Below are 20592 nucleotides of genomic sequence, written 5' to 3'. Positions count from 1 at the left end.
ATATATACTTCTGCTGTGTTATTTCTTAAACTTTCTAAAAAGCAAAAAAGAAAAAAAAGAAAATCTCAAAGAAGAGTCTTTTGAAATAATCTTTAATTCGATCAAAAGTGAACCATAAAGGGAAAATAAACAAAGTACATGTTTCAAATCTTTTAAAAAGTACAAAATGTTATACAAGAGCAGGATATGCAGCATTATAGAAACTGCAAATAAACATAACTGGACTCTATTCTGCTTTGCACAGATGCAGAAGTAGGTCGAGGGAATACAGGTTGTTGAAGCCAAACGTTTCCTCAAATCCTGTGTTCGACATTAGCCTAATGTACCCTAATGTAAGTAATGACAGGATCCCACTTAGTTCTTCGGTGACAAAGAGATCAGCTGCTCACAGCTTTCAATTAAACTATTTACCAACAACGCTGACAGCTTAAGTTCAAATACGGAACGCCACGAGTGCTGCGAAGACGAGGCGGGCTAGTCTTCACTGTCGGTGGATTTGAAGTGATCCTCGTCTATGGTTGAGAAGATGTGGCCTTCGTTGCTCAGGAATTCCACCGCTTGCCTGTTACAGCGAAGAGACAAATAAACAAAACATGTTTTGATTGTAGCGCTTGATCTACTCCAAAAAAGGAAGTTGACACAGGCCAAAACAAATTTGAACTCTTCAAAACAGTTTTAGACAAAGTTTAAGATAAACAACTAAGTAAAATCCCTAATGTTTTAACTTGCCGTATTTCATTAGGAGGTGGTTATATATATATATATATATATATATATATATATATATATATATATATATATATATATATATATATATATAAAAAAAATTACTTTTCAGATTGGTTTTGATTCAAAGTGAACTAAAATATTTATGCATGTGAAACAAAGTTTTGATCAGAATCAGAAGTCAGCTTAGTAACCAAATATTTTACATAAAAGGAATTTGAGCTGGCGGCGGTGGTGCAGAACATGCAGCATATGACGAAAAGTGATAAAGCCACTTTTAACGCCATTTCTGATTCAAACGGGTCAAAAGTGGAATGAAGATCGTCAAAGAATTTATTGTGTACTGTATCTTTAAACTTAAACGTTATATTGATCCATCTCAATGTGGTTTTCTCTACATTTTTACTGCAAGTAACTTTGCAAACTAGTGGCAAATGTGGTCAAAATGACTCAGAAAATAAGAAATTCAACCTTTTCCTACCTTAAGAAATAAAAGAAATGTACTATATGGCAAAAAAGGTACCAGTATATATTAACTTATTTTTCATAGAAGGTAGATTCCCACTTTCTCAGTTTCTTACCATAGTTATTATAAAAAGTTTTTAACAGTTGCCCAATGATGACTAAAAATCACATGTAGATTTTTATCCTGCTCAGTTGTTCTCAGTTATAAATTTATGCCGATCGGCTCTTGTTAAGAAACCTGAAGCGGAACCTAACTTACTTGATCACTGCGAGACTTATGCCACTCAGCCTTTGCTTCAGATCCTGGAGGCTGATACCCTGCTGGTCCGGACAGCCTTTTATCAAACTCAACACCTTGTGAGCGGAAACAACAAAAAAAAAACAAAAGAAAGAACATTGACGCAATAACCACTTAGAAACAGAAGACAGTGTTGTGCAATTTGTATTCAAAGAATGGAGAAGAAAGGCTCATAAAAGCTAGAAGAGCTACATGTTCAGACGTACCTGGTTTTGACTCGCACTTAACCCGTTAACGGCCATCATGTGGTTCCCACCGGCGCCTGCATAGCTCCCCCCAGTGATCCCCGGACCTTGGTGCGGCATTAGTGTGTTGTTGGCGCCCACTCCTCCTCCGAGACCCGGCTGTATGACAGACAAACCGTAAATGGTACCAATATGTCTTTTTTTTCCCCCTCTTACAGTCAGCAGGAAGTCTTAAAATGCAAAGATGACAAAGATCCTATAAAAAAAATAAATTCATTTACAACGATGCGTCTTTTGAAATTAGTGCATTCAAAATGTACTAGCATTTAAAGAATTATAACTTCCACCTTTTCCTTTTAGAACAGGGCAAAAAGTTGCAAATAATATGCTAAAACGCACACGGAAGAGGTAAAGTTACATCATCAAAAGCAAATTTTGAGGTATGTTTTTCGGTTCACAGACAAATTTGTCTGTGTCTTGAAATAAACAGGAACTCTGCACCTAATGGGAACGTTTTCACATTTTACCAAATTACAACAGTAAATTTACTGGTGTTTTTTTTTTTTTGTGTGTGTGTGAGAAACCAACAGACAGACCAGTGCAAGGAAAATGGTACATGTCTAAGTTTGCATTCAGTCGGCTTAGATGTCAAAATGAACCCAGTGAGAACAACTATAATCAAAATCGCCTGAGTAGTAATAAAAGCCCATTTCTGTAGAGTGTATATGCTTTATCCCCCCCCCCCCCAATACGTTGCCAAACCACCAACTACGAGTCATTTGCTCTGGACATTTGGGGATTGAAAACACTGCAAAAAAAACAGGTAAGTCGAGTTGGTTGGAGAGCATCCGTGAACATCAATATCCAAGTCTTGCCAGAGATTCAGGTCTGGACTTTGACTAGGCCATTCTAACATATTAATATAGACTGATCTAAACTGTTCCACTGTAACTCGGCCTGCCTTCTTAATAAGATTCCCTCTAGGACTGCGCAGCCATAAACTCCATCTCCCTTCTCTACGACTCAGACTAGCTTCCCTGTCACCACCATGCTGCACTGTAAGGATGCTGTTTAGTGTGACATTGTGTTAGTCTTCTACAAGAGGGTTTTGCCTGCAGGCCAAAAAAAAGAAAAAGAAATATCACGTTAGTCTTATCTGACCACAGCACCTTCTTTCACACATTTTATAGCTTTTGATTGGGGGCAGCCGTGGATGCCTGCAGCTCCTCCAGACTTACAGCTGCCATCTTTATTGTTTCTCAGCCTCTCAGTTCAAGTGGAACAACATCTAAGAAAATTCACAGAACATCGGTGTTCATCCTGAGATTAAACCGGTTGCACTTGGTTTTTTTCAGGGGTTTCGACATTAACGGGAATGGATAATGAGGCGTCCTATATTCTAAACATGTAGTAAAATTGGACTTCACAATTATTTGCTACTTTTAGCTGATCCTCATTAAGTCATTTAAACATAAATATGTCTAAAGGATATGAAATCTTTTTCACAGCGTGTATCTAGGGGCAACTAAAACATGTTTAGTTCCTGTGTTAAAACTCAAGAGGCTTTTCTTAGCATTGCGACTGCAGGCCGAAGTCAAACCGCGCTCATTTGCTTTTCACAAAGATTTCTGGTTTCTAAAAGCAAAGATTCTGCTACCCCACACTTCATGAAACAACCAAGAGCTCTTATGATGCTCTGCTGGGTTTCTGAGTATTTACTGAAATGAGGAAATCAAACAGAGGTGCTATGCACATGAACTGAATCATGCTTCCTCATTTTCACGCTTTAGGTAGATAAAGCGTCGCTGAGACGGTAAGCGAGTGACGTCTCACCATGGTTTGAGGTTTGCTGAGCGCCATGTGCGCATGGACAACCTCCAGAATGTGCGAGGTGATTTCGTTCATGTCCTCCAGGGGCCTGACGCTGAATGCGACAACAGACCTGTGATTCTGGGAGAGGAACACACACACACACACCTTCAGTTTGGATGAAATAATACAGCTAGAAAATAAATGGCCTCATATCAGACTAGCAATTTAAAAAAAATAGATTTCCACTATGACAGATCTACTATAAAACAATCTTCTGCCTATTGTGGTGACTGAAACGTCTGATCATGCAGGTTAAACTTGCTCAAGGTTGAATGAGGCTAAATTTGTTCAACTTACCTGAAAGGAGCGCAGATTTCCAGACACTTTGACATAGGTTCCTGGGGGCAACACCGTGGTGTCCATACTCGGGTCCTAGAAAGGAGAGAAGCACAGGAAAGCAAGGTTTCTAGAAGGTTGTCAAAATAATCAATATAACCGATAGTTAAAAGATGGATTATTTAAAGATGCGTAAAAAAAACGATAAAAACTGACCCTGGAGGTTTTAAACTGCTAACTAGGGCTGGGCAATACAGCTTAGAAATGAAATCTCCGATTTTATTACACCAAATCTGATGAATCGACTTTTTTTCTCTCCTCCTTTTCATTTCCCAAAAAGAAATTAAAGAAATTATCTTAAAAACATGCTTTTATGTCAAGCATTTCGTCTGAATTCAAAGTGTGACTAAATACAAGCTGTTAAAAATGCTACTAAAACAAGATGGCCGCCCTGCCATCGTAAACAATGAAAATATAGCAAAATGCTTGCTGCTAGTAGTGTTACACAATGAGATAAGAACAGGCTTCAGTTCACTGGTGTAACTTCAAATTAAATAAAAAAAAAAAGTTATTGAGTAAATTAAAGTGCCTCGTATTATTCTAAAAAAAAAAAAAAAAAGTTTCCTCTTTACAGCATTTTGACAATATATTTTCCTAAATATATTCAGCATGGCATGCTGTTCTCTTCATAGAAGCCCATAGAGTTCATTGGACAAAATAAAAATTCAGATTTTCAAAAATTAAATCTTAAAAAATTGCAAATTCGAATTAATCGACTCATCACCCATCCCTACTGCTAACATGGTGAATAAAGCCAGAAAAAAAACAAAAAACACTTAGGCATTGTTTAGTAGTGCCTTCTCTATGAGGCAGACTGACAGGACCAAAAAAAAAAAAAAAAAAAAGCTGGACAACTGGACAATGATACTGATATTTTATTTGAAAGAAACTTAAAAAAAGGTCCACAAAGCTCCTGTATCTTCAGCAAGGAAGTAGTAAACTTCATGCGCGACATAAGCTAACTGTCTGGTTTTATGGCGTTGCCAAACGGAGTGATAGCCGGAGCGTCATGTTTCCTCCAGCATCTTCCCCTTTGTTCTGCCTCACGAATCTTCTTCTTTGTGATCCAAACACCTCAAACTTACATAACACCTTTTGTCAACCTTCCTTTGTGCAGTGTTAATGTTTTTTTACCCATCTTAATAGTTTCCTTTTGTTGGCTAGTCTCAGATAAGGCATCCGTTTCTCAAACTGGTTTATTGTCTTGCTCTGTTGTGCACCAGAGCCTCTAACTTCTCCTCCTCCTATTCTGGTTAGAGTCAGTTTAAACTGTTCTCCATTTCTTGGCAGTTTCTCCCATTGAATAACCTTCATTTCTCAGAACAAGCGTAGATTGACGAGTTTCGGTGTAAAGGTATTTTCTGCCGTCCATTTTGAGACAATAATCGAACGCACAAATGCTGACGCTCCAGATACCCAACTAGCTAAAGGAAGACCAATTTCTATTGCTTCTTTAATCAGTACAAGGGTTTTCAGCAGTGCTAGCACGGTTGCACGAGGCTTTTCAAATTATTCGCTTTTTAATAATTTATGTAGATTAAAAAGGTAGAGCTTAATTGGTCGAAGCCTGCAAATAATATCCATGTGCAAGTCTCCCAAACTATGTAGCCCTTTATTTTCTTATGCGGAGAATCGTGGGTTGATCTTTGCTGGAATAAACAGACGATTATTGCAAATGGGGGTAGCTAGGGGAAGTGTGAGCCATCCGAAGTGGCGTCTTATTTGTGTCCAAATTTTTAGTGTTACAACAACAACCGGATTAGAAGTAGAGTTTGACGGGGAGAGGGGCAAGGGACTACGTGTTAAAGCCAGCAGCGATGAGGAACAGGAGGCACTAGCTGGACTGAGGGGAAGTAAACAAAGATATTATCTTATGCAGGTTGGCCGCCCAGTAATAACCCATTAAATTGGGTAAACCCAGTCCCCCAGTCGATCTAGCCCTACATAAAAATGTATGACTTGCCCTTGAGCGTTTACCCACCCAGATGAATGATGAAATAATGTCTTTTAAAGCTGTGAAAAAGGATTTGGGAAGAAAAATGGGTAAACATTGAAAAACATACAAGTATCTTGGTAATCCATTCATTTTTACAATTTGGATCCTTGATCTTTGTAAATTCTATTTGACTGTTGTTAATGAAGTGAGATTTTGTGCCTGCACTGTTTGCAAGAAACATGTAATTATAATGCCGAGGTATTTAAGAGTTGGTTACTTTGAAGGGTATAGTTAACGGCGGTGTGTCAATAGCTAATTGTTTGATTGGGAAGTATTCACTTTTAGAAATGTTTAGTTTATATCCAGACTACAGAAATAATTTAATAATGTCAGGATATGTGGGATACTTGAAAGAGGGTCACTTATGTATAGCAGCAGAACATCTGCGTATAACACAACTTCGTGTTTTTAGAGCCATTGACAGTGTCTCAATCGTTAATGCAAATAGTAACAGGTATAGCGGGGACCCGTGTCGTTTTCCCCGAAAAAGTAGGAATGGGGCAGAGTGTTGATTGTTTGTACACACTAAAACGCAGGGAGACGAGCAGAGTAGTCTCACCCAGGAAATTAAGTCGAACTGTCTTAGGGAAAAGGGTAGATAGGCCCACTCCACCATGTTGAAGGCCTTCTCAGCATCAAGAGAGCTTATGACCTCTGGGACATTAGCAGATGGAGAGAGAATAACATCCAGAAGCCTTTCTATGTTGGAATTATGAGCGTCTTCCAGTTATAAATCCTGTCTGGTCTTCTGAAATGATCTGAGGCATGACAGATTCCAACCGCCGAGCTAAGATTTTTGCAAGTATTTTAGCGTTTACCGAGAGAAGCCATATTGGTCCATAAGAAGCCCAGCTCAGTGGATCCCTACTCGACCAGGTATCCGTCAGGGCTTGGGGATTTACCACTATTCATTGACTGTATTGCTTCTTTAAATTATGAGAGTGAGAACAGCGTTGAGACATCGATTGTCCTTGGGCGAGTCATTCGGTAATTCCAATTTTTCAAAAAAGTTATTTAATTGGTTTTCATCTATAAGATTTGGAGGCATACAGTTGGGAGAAGAATGATCTAAAAGTGCTATTTATTCTCTCCGGGTCAGAGGTTATTGAACATGACTCATCTGTTATTTGAGTAATTGAATTCAATGCCATTTTTGCCTTCAGTTGAAGAGCCAATAGACGTCCAGCTTTGTTTCCATGTTTGTACACCAACCCCGGAGAGCAAAGGAGAAGTTGTTTAGCTTCAGATGTGAGAAAGACAGAGTTCTGTGTTGAATTTTAATCTCTTTCTTTATAAAAATCTGGTTTATTTGCAGTCGAGAGGGAGGCGTCTACATCTGCAATGGTCTCCTCCAGCTCTTTTTGCCAAAATCTGCTTAATTTATTAGCATGTGAATTGAAAGAGATCAATTTGCCCCTTATGGAGGCTTTGAGACTGTCCCACAATATTGACGGGGAAGTTTCATAATCTTTATTAATTTCGCAGAATGTAATGGATTCAGAAATATACTTACAGAAGCTGGCATCTGCCAACAAAAGAGGATTTCACCTCCACTGTCTGAATCCCTTAGGCTTAGGTTGGAAACAATCTCTGGGATAAGTTATTTATCTATAAAGAAGTAGTCTATGCGTGAAAATGAGTGATGTGCATGGGAGAAGAAAGAATATTGTTTTTGCGGAAGGATGTAAAAATAGGTAAAGGTCGACAAACCCATATTGACTCATAAAGGGGGAAAAGACCTGGGACATTTTCATGGATGTAGTTGAGCATGGGCTACAACAGTCCAGTGTTGGATCTGATCTCATTATCAGAAGGTGAGAATCAAAATTTGGAAAAATAGTAAGTAATGAGCTCACAAAGCCAAGGTTGTCCCAAATTGGAGATTAGATCCATACCAGGATTACCTGCTTTCCATATAATGTACCGGTAACAATAACATAGCAACCATTTGAATCTATCAATACTTTATCTGGGGTGAAGTGAAAATTTTTCCAAATTAGTATGACCTTGATCCTTGTTTTTATATTGAATTGGGAGTCAAAAGTATGGTAAATCCAAGGTCTTGTGTAAAATTAGCACACATATAACACAGAACTCAAAGGGCAAAAAAGCACATGAAGACCTTCTTCCCCATCCCTTCTTCCTTGCCCCCCTTAACAAAACTAAACCCCAACGCTCATACTTCCCTTTCTGCATCATCTTTTTTCCTTTCCGTTGGAGATTATGAAATTACAGAGACTGGACTATAGATTAACATTTCCTTTACTTGTCTCAGCCCCGCAGCGTAAAAAGCTAGTTGAAAAGCTCGTTGAGACCCCCATAGGAATCAATGTGAACCTTGAACACATTTCCTCAACACTTGTGTTGCATGAATACATTTCAAAATAGTTTAAACACCGAAAAATATTCCGAAGCAACAAATAAAATCTAAATAAAATACAGGTTATTAGTTAATTACAGTTAAAACTTAAATGTACTACAAAGTTAAAAATATGATAAAAGAAAATTGACTCGTATTAGCTTTAGCTGCTTAGCTTAGATTTTAAATCCAAAGGACCCTGCACCTCCAAAGATTTTCCTAAGCATCAGTATCGACCATTACATTGAGTATTATATATCGAGCAAAGTATTTTTCTAAGCATCAGTATCGAGTTTGAAATTTTAGCACCTTGACAACCCTATTTTTCTCAAGAAAAAAATAAATGAAACTCTGTGTTACATGTGGTCGGGATCTTGATCAATTATGAGGATGAAAAGTACTTGAAATGTCACATGATTGAACAAATTGGACTTTTTCCTCTTTCTGAGAACCTTTTACACTCAAAACATTTGTAAAGCGCTAAAATCTGTACTCTACTGGAATCCGCATGGCAGTGTGTGCACATCATTTTGTCTTGTGGATATATTTACACAAACAGTTTGTAAGTAACATTTGGAGTTTTTAATGTATTCAAACTATTCTTTTTCCCAGGAGGGTATGAGGAAACTACAAACAACTTACATTTCTTTTTTTAAAATTACAACTTTTTTTTTTTAAAACAAGATTGAATTTGTGTTCCTTATACATAATCATCATCATGTTGGTAATTAGTACATGTAAACGTCTCATCGAAACTGTAGATGCCAACCACCTACCTCAGTGTCGACCCACTGCTTCACGTCCATAGGCGCACCAGTCATGTCGTCCACCTTGTACTGGATGTTGGTCATAGATTTGTCTGTGCTTCTTATGATGCCCACAATGGTGACCTAGAATAACAAGAACTCATGTGTATGTATATTATGTGTGCTTTGTGTTACTGATTAATATACAGAAATAAAATAAAAATAAAAAATCTGTTTTTTATTGCACCAAGAGTATGTCCATTTTCTGTGACGACAGTTTACGGCATGGGTGTCCAAGTCATTTCTATAATGGGCCACTTTGGCATCATAAAGTCTTTAAAAGGGCCGGTTGCACATGTATAGATAATACATTTGATTTCATAATTTCATTTCAGTTCACAGAGAAATATTTTAAAAATCACAGTAACATAAATGTAGCACCCTTAGGTCCAGTTTATACGGTGTATCAGCAAATAAAAAAAGTTGATATTGGGATGAGTTACACTTCAAACTCATCATTCTGCATCACTTTTGTCTCTTTTCGGACATTTCTGGGTTGTTTTAATGTGTTGTGGGAAAACTGACATCTAGTGGCTCAATGCTGTGCCTCCTTTAGTGAACTTAGACTTAGACTTTCTTTATTGTCATTTTGTAGCACAGAGTGCATACAGAACGAAATTTCGTTTTTTCATACAGCTCAGAAAGATTGCAGTAACTCTACAGGATACCTTGCAGTGAATTTACAGTACAGGATAAGAAAAATGCAGTGGTAAATCACAGTCAAATACAGGATAACTTTCAATTTAACTTTCGGATAAAGTGCAGCAGTGAGCAGTAGGCAGATTGAAATGTAAAGACAATGTAAGCAATGTAAACAAATATGCAGTAAGGTGCAGCAGTGATTTAACAATAGACAGTTGCATTGTAAACAGTTTTGCAGTACGTTTCCGGAAAAAGTGCAGCAGCGATATTGAAGGATACATACAAATGTGCAAATTAGCGGGTCGAAATCAACATTTGCTAGAGGAGGCACCGTTTTAGACACTTTATACAATTTTAAAGTTTATATGCCTCTACTTTATGACATAATATGCCTTTCTTGGCTCTTGAGGGCCGGATAAATTGCCTCGACGGGCCAGAATCGGCCCGCGGGCCTTGGGTTTGACACATGTGGTTTACGGTATGCAATTGATCATTTAGTAGATAATGATATTAGGCAGCAATCATCTACTGTATAATGCTCCGATTTTGAGCACTAAGGACAACATTTGCCGCAGGTTTCATAACACAGGCAGCGGTTTTGAATCTAACGGATAAAAGGAATTGCACAGTTATCCCTATGTATGCATCAAAGCTCATCTCAATAAATGTCATCTGTTTTTCGGTCAACTCAAACTAAAAAAATGCAGTGCATCAATATGCTTGCTGTTAGTTTTAATGTATTTAATAGGAAGAAAAATGAATACATTGAATAAATGTCAATCAGTGTGAATCAGACGAAAAACTTGGAGACTGCTTCTAACTTCTGAGCGGTTGATTGTTGAGACAGAAAAGCAATTTTATCAATACTGATCATTTATTGGAATCTTAATTTTTCAAAGTGAGCAAGAAAATGCAACCAAGAAATACCACTTTCGTCTTCTTCTGTTAGTCAAGGTAAAATAATGAGAGCAAACTCAAAAACTACCCATGCAATTTTAGGTCACATACCTGCGTCACTTCCACATCTCCCACTTTGAAGGCCTCTTCAACCTGTGTGGCGGACATCAGCTGGGACACCGTGCAGGGGATTATTTGTGTAGCTCGGGTCCTCTATTTTGAAAGATTAAAATATATATATGTACATTAAATGCCCTTTTATTCGGTTTTCAGCCTATTGGCGTCTCTATTCTTTCACATAGCATGCTGGGGAGACATAGCTGAGGTAAAAGACACGTACAAAGGGGAACAGGGGAATATAAAACGAGAATAAGAAATGACAGTACTTCAAGCTTCTTTAGTTCTGTGTTTCATCTCTAGAACATTTTCTCTAGTGTTAAAACTCTTTATGATCATCAGCACTGACCCCTTTTTTCTCTCCTCCCTGGGATGCGGTAGGAGAGGCAAAGCCCCCAGGAGACTGAGTGTAACCCCCCACCATTGCGGTCTCACTGTATCCTCCTGCAAATACAATAACGTGGACGTTATTTTGGATTTGCTCCACTTAAGACGAACTTCACTAACAACAAAGCAGCACGTTGGTTATCAAGCTAACGTTGGCTTAGGGAGAAAGCGCCAGAAAAGTAATAGACGCTTTAAAAACACACGGGACAGAGTGGAAAGTAAGCTCACCCTGATTCCACATGCTGGCACCGCGTAAATAACGTATTAAAAACAAATGTAAACGTTATAAACTCTGCTAGACAGGGCCGTCAGCGGCGGTTAGCAGTTGTTATCCTTCTTGTGTAGACCCGCGCTGAATTCGTTGCAAGGCGCATGCGCGCAGCCTAAATGCCGCGAAACTGCGTTGAACGTGGAGGAGATTTTGCCCTGCATTTTGTTTGTGTGACCACTACTACAACACCAAATGTAATAGCGTCTTGTTTAAAACGTAAACACTGAGCGTCTTATCAGTAAAGTGTGTTAAGTTCCTTTATTTAGTGTTGCTGTAGGAAGTAAGGCTCATCCTTTGGTGTCGTAAACCTGTGAGACAAACATCAGGGCAAAATAAAACGATGGAAGGGCTCGCAAGACCTATTCAAGTACTGTCGTAAATATTATGCTTACAACTCTTGTATGTTGTCATTTCATTATTTTTCATACATAGGCTAGACATTTGAATATATAATATCTAAATAAAATCTAATATAGAATAATAGGTTCATAACATACAACAATTTTACAAACCTCTGAATCCTAGAACTGAATAAATATTATATGTTTTCATTCTACTTTATGCAAGAGTTACAGAGGACAATCGTTAAATAGATAAATCTGCAACTGACGATATTAGAATAATTATATTAGTTCGTCCCACTTCAAATCAAACCAATTAAATGCCCACTGTATCGCTGTGGAAGTAAGCACTATCAAAGACGAATGCACCATGAATGCAACATAAGCACAGAGGTAAATCTCGTTTACGCCAACTGAAAATTTGCATCACATGAGAACATCAATGAAAAGGTTACCAGTAATTCAGTAATTCAACTAAAAGAAGAAAATATATGCACAAAGTAAATATTTGTAAATATACGTATATTTTCTATGGATTCACGAATGTAGTTACACATATGTGTTTATTTACGTTAATTTGGTTATCCTGTCTTACAGCTGAATAAATCATAAAATTAAGTTTCTTGGAAAATTTTAAGGTTATATAAGACCAATAAAAATATTTGTTTTTCAGAAATGGCCTACCTAAAACTTTGTCAATCTACTGTACATTGTATGCACACTCTGTCTTTTGTGGCTCTTTTGGATGAAATACTCCATAAATGGGGCAATGGCATACGCAGGTTCTGCTGAGGTGTTAAGGAAACCCAAGTTGTTTTAAAGGTTCTATATGATGCTTTTAAAAAGCCTGTTAACAATGTATTAAGGTAGAGATTGATCTTTGTATTTGGATAGTTGAAAACATTCAACAAGGACATGGAAACTACTTTTTTCCATTCTATGTCATGCTTTTTCAAGCCTTCCAAAGTTAACTACAGGCATATATCTGATAAAATAGTATTTAGCTGTTTATCTGTTATGTTTTTCCAACCCAGAAGAAAGACACTTGTCATAACTGTGAAGCCACCTCTCCCCCTTTCATGATGTTGCCCTAGAGCCACTACAGCATGGTATCAAAAAAGAGCAGTTTCTGTCGCTGTGCAGACTATGTGCTAAAAGACCCACTTCATCTTGACTTTGAGCAGAAATGATGGAGCTCTGTCTCACATCACTTTGGGCGTGCTGTTTACTAGAACAGGGAGGGGAGAATTCACAAGGATTACTCAGATATGTGTGAATCAAGCAAAATGCAACTTTTGGGCATGATTTTGATGAAGGAATAGCATCATGACGTAGTTAAATAACATCCGAAAAGTAAGTTTTGCATGAGCCCTTTTAATAGCAAACTTCTGCATCATTGAGTCTGGTGACTCTTGTCTCACTCCTGATAAAACTCCATAGATTGTCCACAATATGCAGGTCAGGCCAGTTTGCTGGCCATTCAAACACAGTGATACCATGGTCAATCCAGGCATTGGTAGTTTTGGGAGTATGAACAGGTGTCAAGTCCTGCTGGAAAAGGAAATCAGTATTTCTATAAAGTTTGTCAGCTGAGGGAAGCATGATGAGTTCATAGATTTTCTGGTAGACAGCTGCTCTGACTATGGACTTGAGAAAGCATAGTACACCAACAGGAACAGCGCCTAAAAACCTCACCGACTGAATAAATCTGACACTGGATGTCGAGCAACGCGGATTCTCTCCTCTACTCTTCCTCCGGACTATGGGACCTTAATTTTTAAATGAAATGCAAATCTGAGGAGTAGCCCAATCATTTTTCTCTTCCAATTTTCCAAGAAACGGAAACTTTATTTAAACATTATTTTCATCAAATCTAACACACAGTGGCCATAACTATTTGCTCATTTTTCAAAGACTAACAACACCAATAGTTCTTGTGTAACACAGAGACGATAGAAAACACATACTCCGGGCTGACCCAAGTCTATACTGAAACATGAGCTCCCTTAACTGAAAGATGTAACTGGCTTTATCTTTAGCCCACATAAAAATAGTTTAGGGATGCAATAGCCTTCTATATCCATTGCCTTTTCAGGTTCTCCCTCCCCCATTCATTCCACGTAATCATTAGTCTTTGGAAAAAGGCAATTCCTAATTTACATGTAAAATAATTAGCAGAGCAAGGTGAGGAAGAACCAATGCCATTATAATAAAGTTGAATCTAATCTAATTTAATCTAATAATGCGTTCTCCTCTATGCTTGCTATAAATGCTCAGTGTGAGCCAAATAGAGCCTGCTCATGTTTATTTTCCCCTTTTATATTAGTTTTGTCCTAGCTGGTCACAAGATAAGGAATTTGTTGATTTTTATTTCTCAAGAGTACTTGGTTCAAAAGTTTTTTGACAGTCCCTAACAGCACCACCGCGTATGGGAGTAGAGAGCAGCTGAGAGACGCTGGCCGAAATCGGAGTCCCTCAATCGGCTCAACCGTGAGCTAGATCCCGCTGACTCCGCGGATCTTAAATGTCCAACATCCCAGCTTCAAACCAACTTGCACTGATTTCATAACTCTGATGTATTGCAGGAGAGATCTGGTTAACACCTTTCAAAGCGAATACGCGTCATTAATAGCTGCCGCTATCTTATCTTGCGCTTCATGAACATTCCTCTCAATTCCCTCCTTTGCTTTTGACGTTTGCGGTTTTCAGAGTCTAACATGTCTCCTGTAAGATTGCTCTTACCTTGTCTCCTCTTTGGAGAGGCTCTTGCACTGTCAGGTAAGAAACAAAGTCATTGCACATTTCCTGATTTCTTTTATCTCACCGCTTTCAGGGGACCTTAAAGAGTCACTTACTGTGCGTAACTACGTGCTTTTTTCATCCCAGGGAGTTTTTGGCATATCACGGATTTGCACTGGGACCCGACGTACAAACTAACGGATAACCCGGAGCAAGTGTGCGCATCCAGCGGTAAACGGCCAGCGCTTAGTGCTGGTAAATTTGGAGACTATGCCTGTGACGCGCCATGGCACCTAATCAACTCCTCGGTTTACGCGATGAAGGGAATCCTGCCAGACCCAGATTTCATTGTGTGGACAGGGTAAGCTATATTTGGAGGTAGAGATTGATCTTTGTATGTGGATAAAACTGGAGTCATTTTGTGAATTAATGCCTATAAAAGGAAACATAAATCAAGTTTCCTTTTTTACAAGCTCACATAGCCTACAGCAAAAGGGAACATATTTTTTTCTGAATAACATTTGTCCTGCGACCACGCATGAGAACCAGATGTCCAAGAATCCTTCAGCTTTTCCTGCATCCCCCCTTAAGAGAGAGTAAGAGAGAGAGAGTAATAGCAAAAACATAAAGTCCCAGTTAGGATAAATAAGACAGTAAAAGCAAAACAATAAAGTAATACCATAAAAACAAGGGCCCAATGCTAAAGCTACCCAGAATAAAAGCCAATGAAAACATGTGTTTTTAAAAGTGATTTAAAGTCATCCCATGTTCTAGCAAAGCTCATGAATAGTGAAAGACTGTTCCACAGTTTAGGAGCTGCAGCTGAAAAAGCTTGGTCTCCTTTAGTCACCTGATAAGTCCTTGGAACAACTAAAGGATTTGGTTTTCAGGTCTCAGTGTCCTACTAGGACTGTGTTTATGTAAAATTTCAGCGAGGAAAAGGGTGTAAGACTGTTTAAATATTTAAAAACCAAAAGTAAATCTTAAAAGCAATTCTGAAAGAAACAAGCAGCCAGTTTAGAGAATATGAGATACAGAAAGATATCTCTTCTGTAAAATAATCCAACTGAGGTCTGCCCAGTCTTAAAATGTAAAACTTTGAAAAACAGATGCTCAATTAGTCTAGACAAGAGGTTAATAATTATTTTTATTAAAAGATATGTTTTTAAACATAGTGTAGGAAAAAATACAGGCCCTCTCAGTTTTAAACACACTTAAGACCAACATGCAACAACACGAGATTTGCACGCACCCCTGGGTCTCTGGTCTCTGTGCCCATGGCTGGATCCGCTGTATATTCTTCAGTGATGGTATCAAGGCGTTTGTCTCATCTGCTTCTCTCCTGTTTTTACTCTTTTACCTTCCCATTTAAGTGTCCATTGAACATGAAATAGTCCCAGCCTAAATTCTAATAAAGCTTCTTGTTTATTTTTCACTATGGCAAAAGCAATAAGGCTCCACTTGTGAAAGTAAAATCTGTTGGGCTCATTTTGGCATTAAAACAACTATTCTTAATGCTACATTGACAGACAGGACACAAAAATGAAAAGAAAAAAAAAAGGATAATGGTTGCAGATCTCTGGTCTAGACTGTGCAGCTAGTCTAAAGTTGTGAATCAAACACCAACTTAAGCACCAAAGTTGAAGTAGATGAGTGAATAGTTGTTAAAATGCAGCAAAAAAAAAAATCATTATACTGCTTGCAGAACACAATTGGGCTCCCACTGACTCCACTGACTGGACACACCAAGAAGCAATAACAAACTTAACTTCTCAACATAACCTTTTCCTTCTCATGGCAAACTATCAGCCATGCTGCTCAGGGCAGAAGACCATATGACCCTTTTCAAAAATCCTCACTGCCCTTTGGATTGAAACTAGTAGTTCCCTATTTTTAAGTCCTTAAACCTTAAAAAGGTTACTTTATTACTTTACAGAGATGATACACCGCATGTGCCAAATGAGGATCTAGGAGAAGAGGCGGTGGTTAACATCATTGGCAATCTCACCGAGATCATAACTATGGTGTTTCCACGTAAGTTTAAATTAAAGTGACATGTTTGGATTCTTAAAGAGAAAACCCTTGGAGGTCAAAAATGCCCATCTTTACAAATTTAACCACTCAACAAATAAAGCTTTTTTATTGTGTGCTTTTTTTTCAGATACTAAAGTGTATTGTGCACTAGGGAACCATGATTACCACCCCAAAAGTCAGCTTCCTCCAGGCCCAAACTCCATCTATGACAAAATAGCGGAAATGTGGCATCAATGGCTGGAGCCGGAGTCCAAAAAAACATTTAAAAATGGTAACAGTTGCACATCTGTTTTCCAAAGAGCAGTAATCAATAAAAACATGTCAAATGACGCATACGTCACAAGAAAACCAGACACTTAAATATGACTTTTGTGTAGGTGGATATTACACAGAAAAACTCCTAAACCGAGCCGGTTACAGAATACTGGTCCTCAACACCAATCTCTACTATGACCAGAACAAGGTGACCCACAATGTTGGTGACCCAGCAGACCAGTTTAGTTGGTTGGATGAGACCCTTACAGCGGCAGCTAACAACAAAGAAAAGGTATAGAGGAGAAAATAGTATGTGCATAAAGACAGGGGGATCTTTATATACAGTCATTAGAAAAGCAGTAGAACACACTAGAGTCTGTGTGTGTTTTTTTCTCTTTTCTTTTTCTTTCTTTTTTTTTTTTTTTTACATATTTGGACATGAGGTTATTTAATATCAGCTCCAACAACACTGAAAAAAGATGTTGGGGTAGGATGTATTTAACTTTTTCGCATGTTAGATTACTCATTTTCGTTCATATATTTTTTCTAATGAGCAGATCAAGTTTTTGTCCGTTTACCTGTAATCTAATCAATTTCTTTTTTGTATTTCTTAATAAACTAGTATTTCATGGGGTATCATAATTTTTTGTGATGACTGCATGCCATGTGTGAAATATTTTTGTCATATTTGCATCATACCTCAAGGATAGAATCTTAAATCTCTTTGGTTCACTTCAACCCTACCTTGGGCTAACTCTCACCTGGTTTTCTTCCTCAGGTCTACATCATTGGCCATGTTCCTCCAGGTTTCTTCGAGAAGAAAAGAAATAAACCATGGTTCACACAAAAGTTCAACAAGAGATATGTAGAAATAATTCAGAAGCATCATCCGGTCATAATCGGGCAGTTCTTTGGTCACCATCATACAGACAGCTTTCGCATGTTCTACAGTACAGAAGGTAAGTCTCCAGGTGTACCTACTATGAAGAGAAAAAAGACAGAACAGAAAATCAAAAGCTGAAATAACAACAAACAATGCAAATTGGAGAACAGTAGGAGAACTAAGCAGGGTGAGAAAAATACACCCTGTCCTCCAGCAGCCTAAGCCTATAGCAGCATAACTACAGAGATAACTCAGAGTAACATAAGCCACTCTAACTAGAAGCTTTGTCAAAAAGGAAAGTTTCAAGCCTAGTGACCTTCACCAGAGCTGTTTCAATGCTATGATGAGCTCTGAAGCCTGACTGAAACTCTTCAAATAGGTCATTACTTTGTAAATGTTCACACACTTGAACCAACTATTTTCTCAAGAATTTTAGATAGGAAAAGAAGATTAGATATAGGTCTGTAATTTATTAAGTCATCTTGATCAAGAGATGATTTAACATCAGCTACTTTAAAACCCTGTGGTATGTATCCATTTTCTAAGGATAGATTAATCGTGTCTAAAATGGGGGCATTGATCAAAGTGAAAACTTCCTTAAATAACTAACTAACTGGGATTGGGTCTAACATGCAAGTTGAAGGTTTAGATGAAGCTAAAATTTTGAATAACCCAGAGAGCTCTACTACGTCTAGCGGTTCAAACACCAATCAGGTTTTAACTACTGTGGTTGACATGCATTTCCTTGTAGCTGTTTCAGTGGGACTCTGTTTCCACAGGCCTGCCCATCAGCACAATGTTTCTCAGCCCAGGAGTTACACCATGGGAAACAACTCTTCCTGGAGTCGTGGATGGAGCTAACAACCCTGGGATTCGTGTCTTTGAATATGACACCGAAACTTTGCTGGTGAAAGTAAGTTAAAAACAAGGCAACTGTAGACTTTTTTTCTTTCTCTCAGGGCTTACATTGTTATGCTTTGTCTTGTTTTGATACCCCAATGTGTGAACAGGATGTGGTGACATATTATCTGAACCTCACACACGCCAATGCTGACAAAGAACGCTGGGAGAAAGAGTACCGCCTCACAGAAAGCTTCAGAGTGCCTGACGCCTCTCCAGCCTCAATGCACCAGGTTCTGGAACGCATTGCGACCGACCGCTGCTACCTGCAGAAGTACTACGAGTTCAACTCTGTCAGCTATGATATGACAGACTGTGACAGCGACTGCCGTGTTGACCATGTATGTGCAGCGAGAGAAGTAGACTTTGAGAGGTATGAACAATGCCTGGTGAAAGAAGGAGCAGTTTCCATTTATGGAGGACTGCAGCTGGTCATATGTGTGGCAGCTGCCTGGATGATAGCTGGTTGGTAGAGAGGATCGGCATCACAGTTTTTCAACAAAAAAAAATATCTGGAGGTGCATCTTAATTTATTAGAATATAATTAAAAGGTTATTTATTTTAGACAGTCAATCCAAGTAGTTATGGATTTATTACACATAAAGTTATATATTTTCACAGATTTTTTGATGATTATGGTTAACCCCTAACAAAAAACTAAATTCAGTTTCTCTGCAAATTTTAACATTTCGTAACAGAAAGACTATTTCTGTTACGAAATATTCGCAAATATATTACTAGTACATCGCAAAAATTTTGAATATTGCGTAAAAGTGCAATACTTTTTTTTTGCCAGTCATCTCAGAAAGTTAAATCCATATATGGAATAATTCAGAAGTGAGTACGGAAGACAAAAACTGTACTCAAGTAAGAGTAGCACCACTCCAACATATTGTTACTCAAATAAAAGCAAAAAGTAGCCCAAAAAATATATAAATGTAGAATCGGTAGGAAGGCTACTCAGGTACTGAGTAACTATCTGTATTATTTTAAAGTGATGTGATCGACAGACAAAAATGCAAAGTTCAAATTCTGGTATTTTAAAGACTAAAATGATGGTCTCTCAGTCTGGGTGAGTAGGTGACAGAATCATAGGGAAGACTGCTGACTGGACAGATGTCCAGAAGACAGTCACTGACACCCTTCACCAGGAGGGTAAACCACAAAAGGCCGTTGCTGAAGAAGCTGGTTGTTCACAGAGTTCTGCATCCAAACATATTAAACAGAGAATTGAGTGGAAGGAAAAAGTGTGGTAGGAAAAGGTGCACCAGCATCAGGGATCACCACTTCATAAAGAGAGGACTTAGACTGAAGTCGGTGCATCAAGAGCCACCAGACACAGACGAATGCGACCTACAATGCCGTATTCCGCGTGTCAAGCCTCTCCTGAACCAAAGGCAATGTCAGAAGCATCTAACCTTAGCTAAAGAGAAAAGGAACTGGATTGTTACTCAATGATCCAAACTCCTGTTTTTCAGATGAAAGTAAATTATGCATTTCATTTGGAAATCAGGGTCCCAGAGTTTGGAGGAAGAGTGGAGAGGCACAGAAACCACGTTGCTTGAGGTCCAGTGGAAGGTTTCCACAGTCAATGATGGTTTGGGGTGCCATGTCATCTGCTGGTGTTGCTCCACTGTGTTTTCTGAGGTCTACAGTCAATGCAGCCATCCTTCAGGAAATTATAGAGCACTTCATGCTTCCCTCTGCTGACAAGCAATATGGAGATGCTTATTTTATCTTCCAGCAGGACTTGACACTTGCCCACACTGCCAATGGTACCAAAAGCTGGTTCAATAACCACGGTGTTACTGTTTGTTAATAGACCATCAAACTCTCCTCATCTGAACCCCACAGAAAAGCTATGGGCTATTGTCAAGAGGAAGATGAGAAACACCAGACCCAACAAGGCAGATGACCTGAAGGCAGCTATCAAAGCTGTTCGCCTCTATGCCACGGCGCATCGATGCAGTCATTCCTGCAAGTGGAGGCTAAACCAAGCATTGGACATACTTTTCGACCCGACGTTTGTGCTTAAAACATACTTTTTTGATTGGTCCAATGCAATGTTCTAATCTTCTGAGAC

At 38.5% G+C, this 20592-nt stretch overlaps 2 protein-coding genes and 1 long non-coding RNA gene across 4 annotated transcripts; 1 reads left to right on the top strand and 2 right to left on the bottom strand.

Moving 5' to 3' along the window:
* Nucleotides 1–75: 75 nt before the first annotated feature.
* On the bottom strand, nt 76–14653 carry rpa2 (replication protein A2). 2 transcript variants are annotated; one of them, XM_036135268.1, is made up of 10 exons: nt 14554–14653; nt 14441–14469; nt 11049–11143; nt 10694–10795; nt 9014–9127; nt 3844–3918; nt 3508–3624; nt 1696–1833; nt 1451–1545; nt 76–562 (listed from the first exon to the last, which is right to left on the bottom strand). In XM_036135268.1, the coding sequence occupies exons 1-10, from the start codon at nt 14577–14579 to the stop codon at nt 475–477; spliced, it is 879 nt and encodes a 292-aa protein (XP_035991161.1). In that variant the 5' UTR covers nt 14580–14653; the 3' UTR covers nt 76–474. The 2 variants fall into 2 exon arrangements, with proteins under 2 accessions (XP_035991161.1, XP_035991162.1); XM_036135269.1 differs by lacking the exons at nt 14441–14469; nt 14554–14653 and adding an exon at nt 11315–11463.
* On the top strand, nt 14119–19003 carry smpdl3b (sphingomyelin phosphodiesterase acid like 3B). Its single transcript, XM_012878741.3, has 8 exons — nt 14119–14476; nt 14585–14798; nt 16374–16471; nt 16599–16742; nt 16849–17018; nt 17505–17685; nt 18389–18522; nt 18620–19003. Exons 1-8 carry the CDS (start codon nt 14416–14418, stop codon nt 18980–18982), a joined length of 1365 nt encoding a protein of 454 aa, XP_012734195.2. The 5' UTR covers nt 14119–14415; the 3' UTR covers nt 18983–19003.
* On the bottom strand, nt 16559–17459 carry LOC118562651. The gene is made up of 2 exons (XR_004930721.1): nt 17426–17459; nt 16559–16674 (listed from the first exon to the last, which is right to left on the bottom strand). It is a non-coding gene; the product is annotated as an uncharacterized LOC118562651 (long non-coding RNA).
* Nucleotides 19004–20592: the final 1589 nt, after the last annotated feature.

This window comes from Fundulus heteroclitus, chromosome 3 (genome assembly GCF_011125445.2).
Source record: "Fundulus heteroclitus isolate FHET01 chromosome 3, MU-UCD_Fhet_4.1, whole genome shotgun sequence".
In the NCBI taxonomy this organism is placed as follows: domain Eukaryota; kingdom Metazoa; phylum Chordata; class Actinopteri; order Cyprinodontiformes; family Fundulidae; genus Fundulus; species Fundulus heteroclitus.
This window is presented reverse-complemented; position numbering and strand designations above follow the sequence as displayed.

What these genes read in the sequence shown, in the direction of transcription:
- rpa2 (XM_036135268.1), bottom strand. Translation starts at nt 14,579, where the DNA reads ATGAAAAAAGCACGTAGTTACGCACA. An exon ending in CTCTCCAAAGAGGAGACAAG is followed by an intron (nt 11,144 to 14,440) that starts GTAAGAGCAATC and finishes TTGTATTTGCAG; the next exon opens with GAGGATACAGTGAGACCGCA. An exon ending in TCAGCAAACCTCAAACCATG is followed by an intron (nt 1,834 to 3,507) that starts GTGAGACGTCAC and finishes TCTGTCATACAG; the next exon opens with CCGGGTCTCGGAGGAGGAGT.
- smpdl3b (XM_012878741.3), top strand. Translation starts at nt 14,416, where the DNA reads ATGTCTCCTGTAAGATTGCTCTTACCTTGTCTCCTCTTTGGAGAGGCT. An exon ending in CAGCTAACAACAAAGAAAAG is followed by an intron (nt 17,019 to 17,504) that starts GTATAGAGGAGA and finishes TTTCTTCCTCAG; the next exon opens with GTCTACATCATTGGCCATGT. An exon ending in CATGTTCTACAGTACAGAAG is followed by an intron (nt 17,686 to 18,388) that starts GTAAGTCTCCAG and finishes CTGTTTCCACAG; the next exon opens with GCCTGCCCATCAGCACAATG.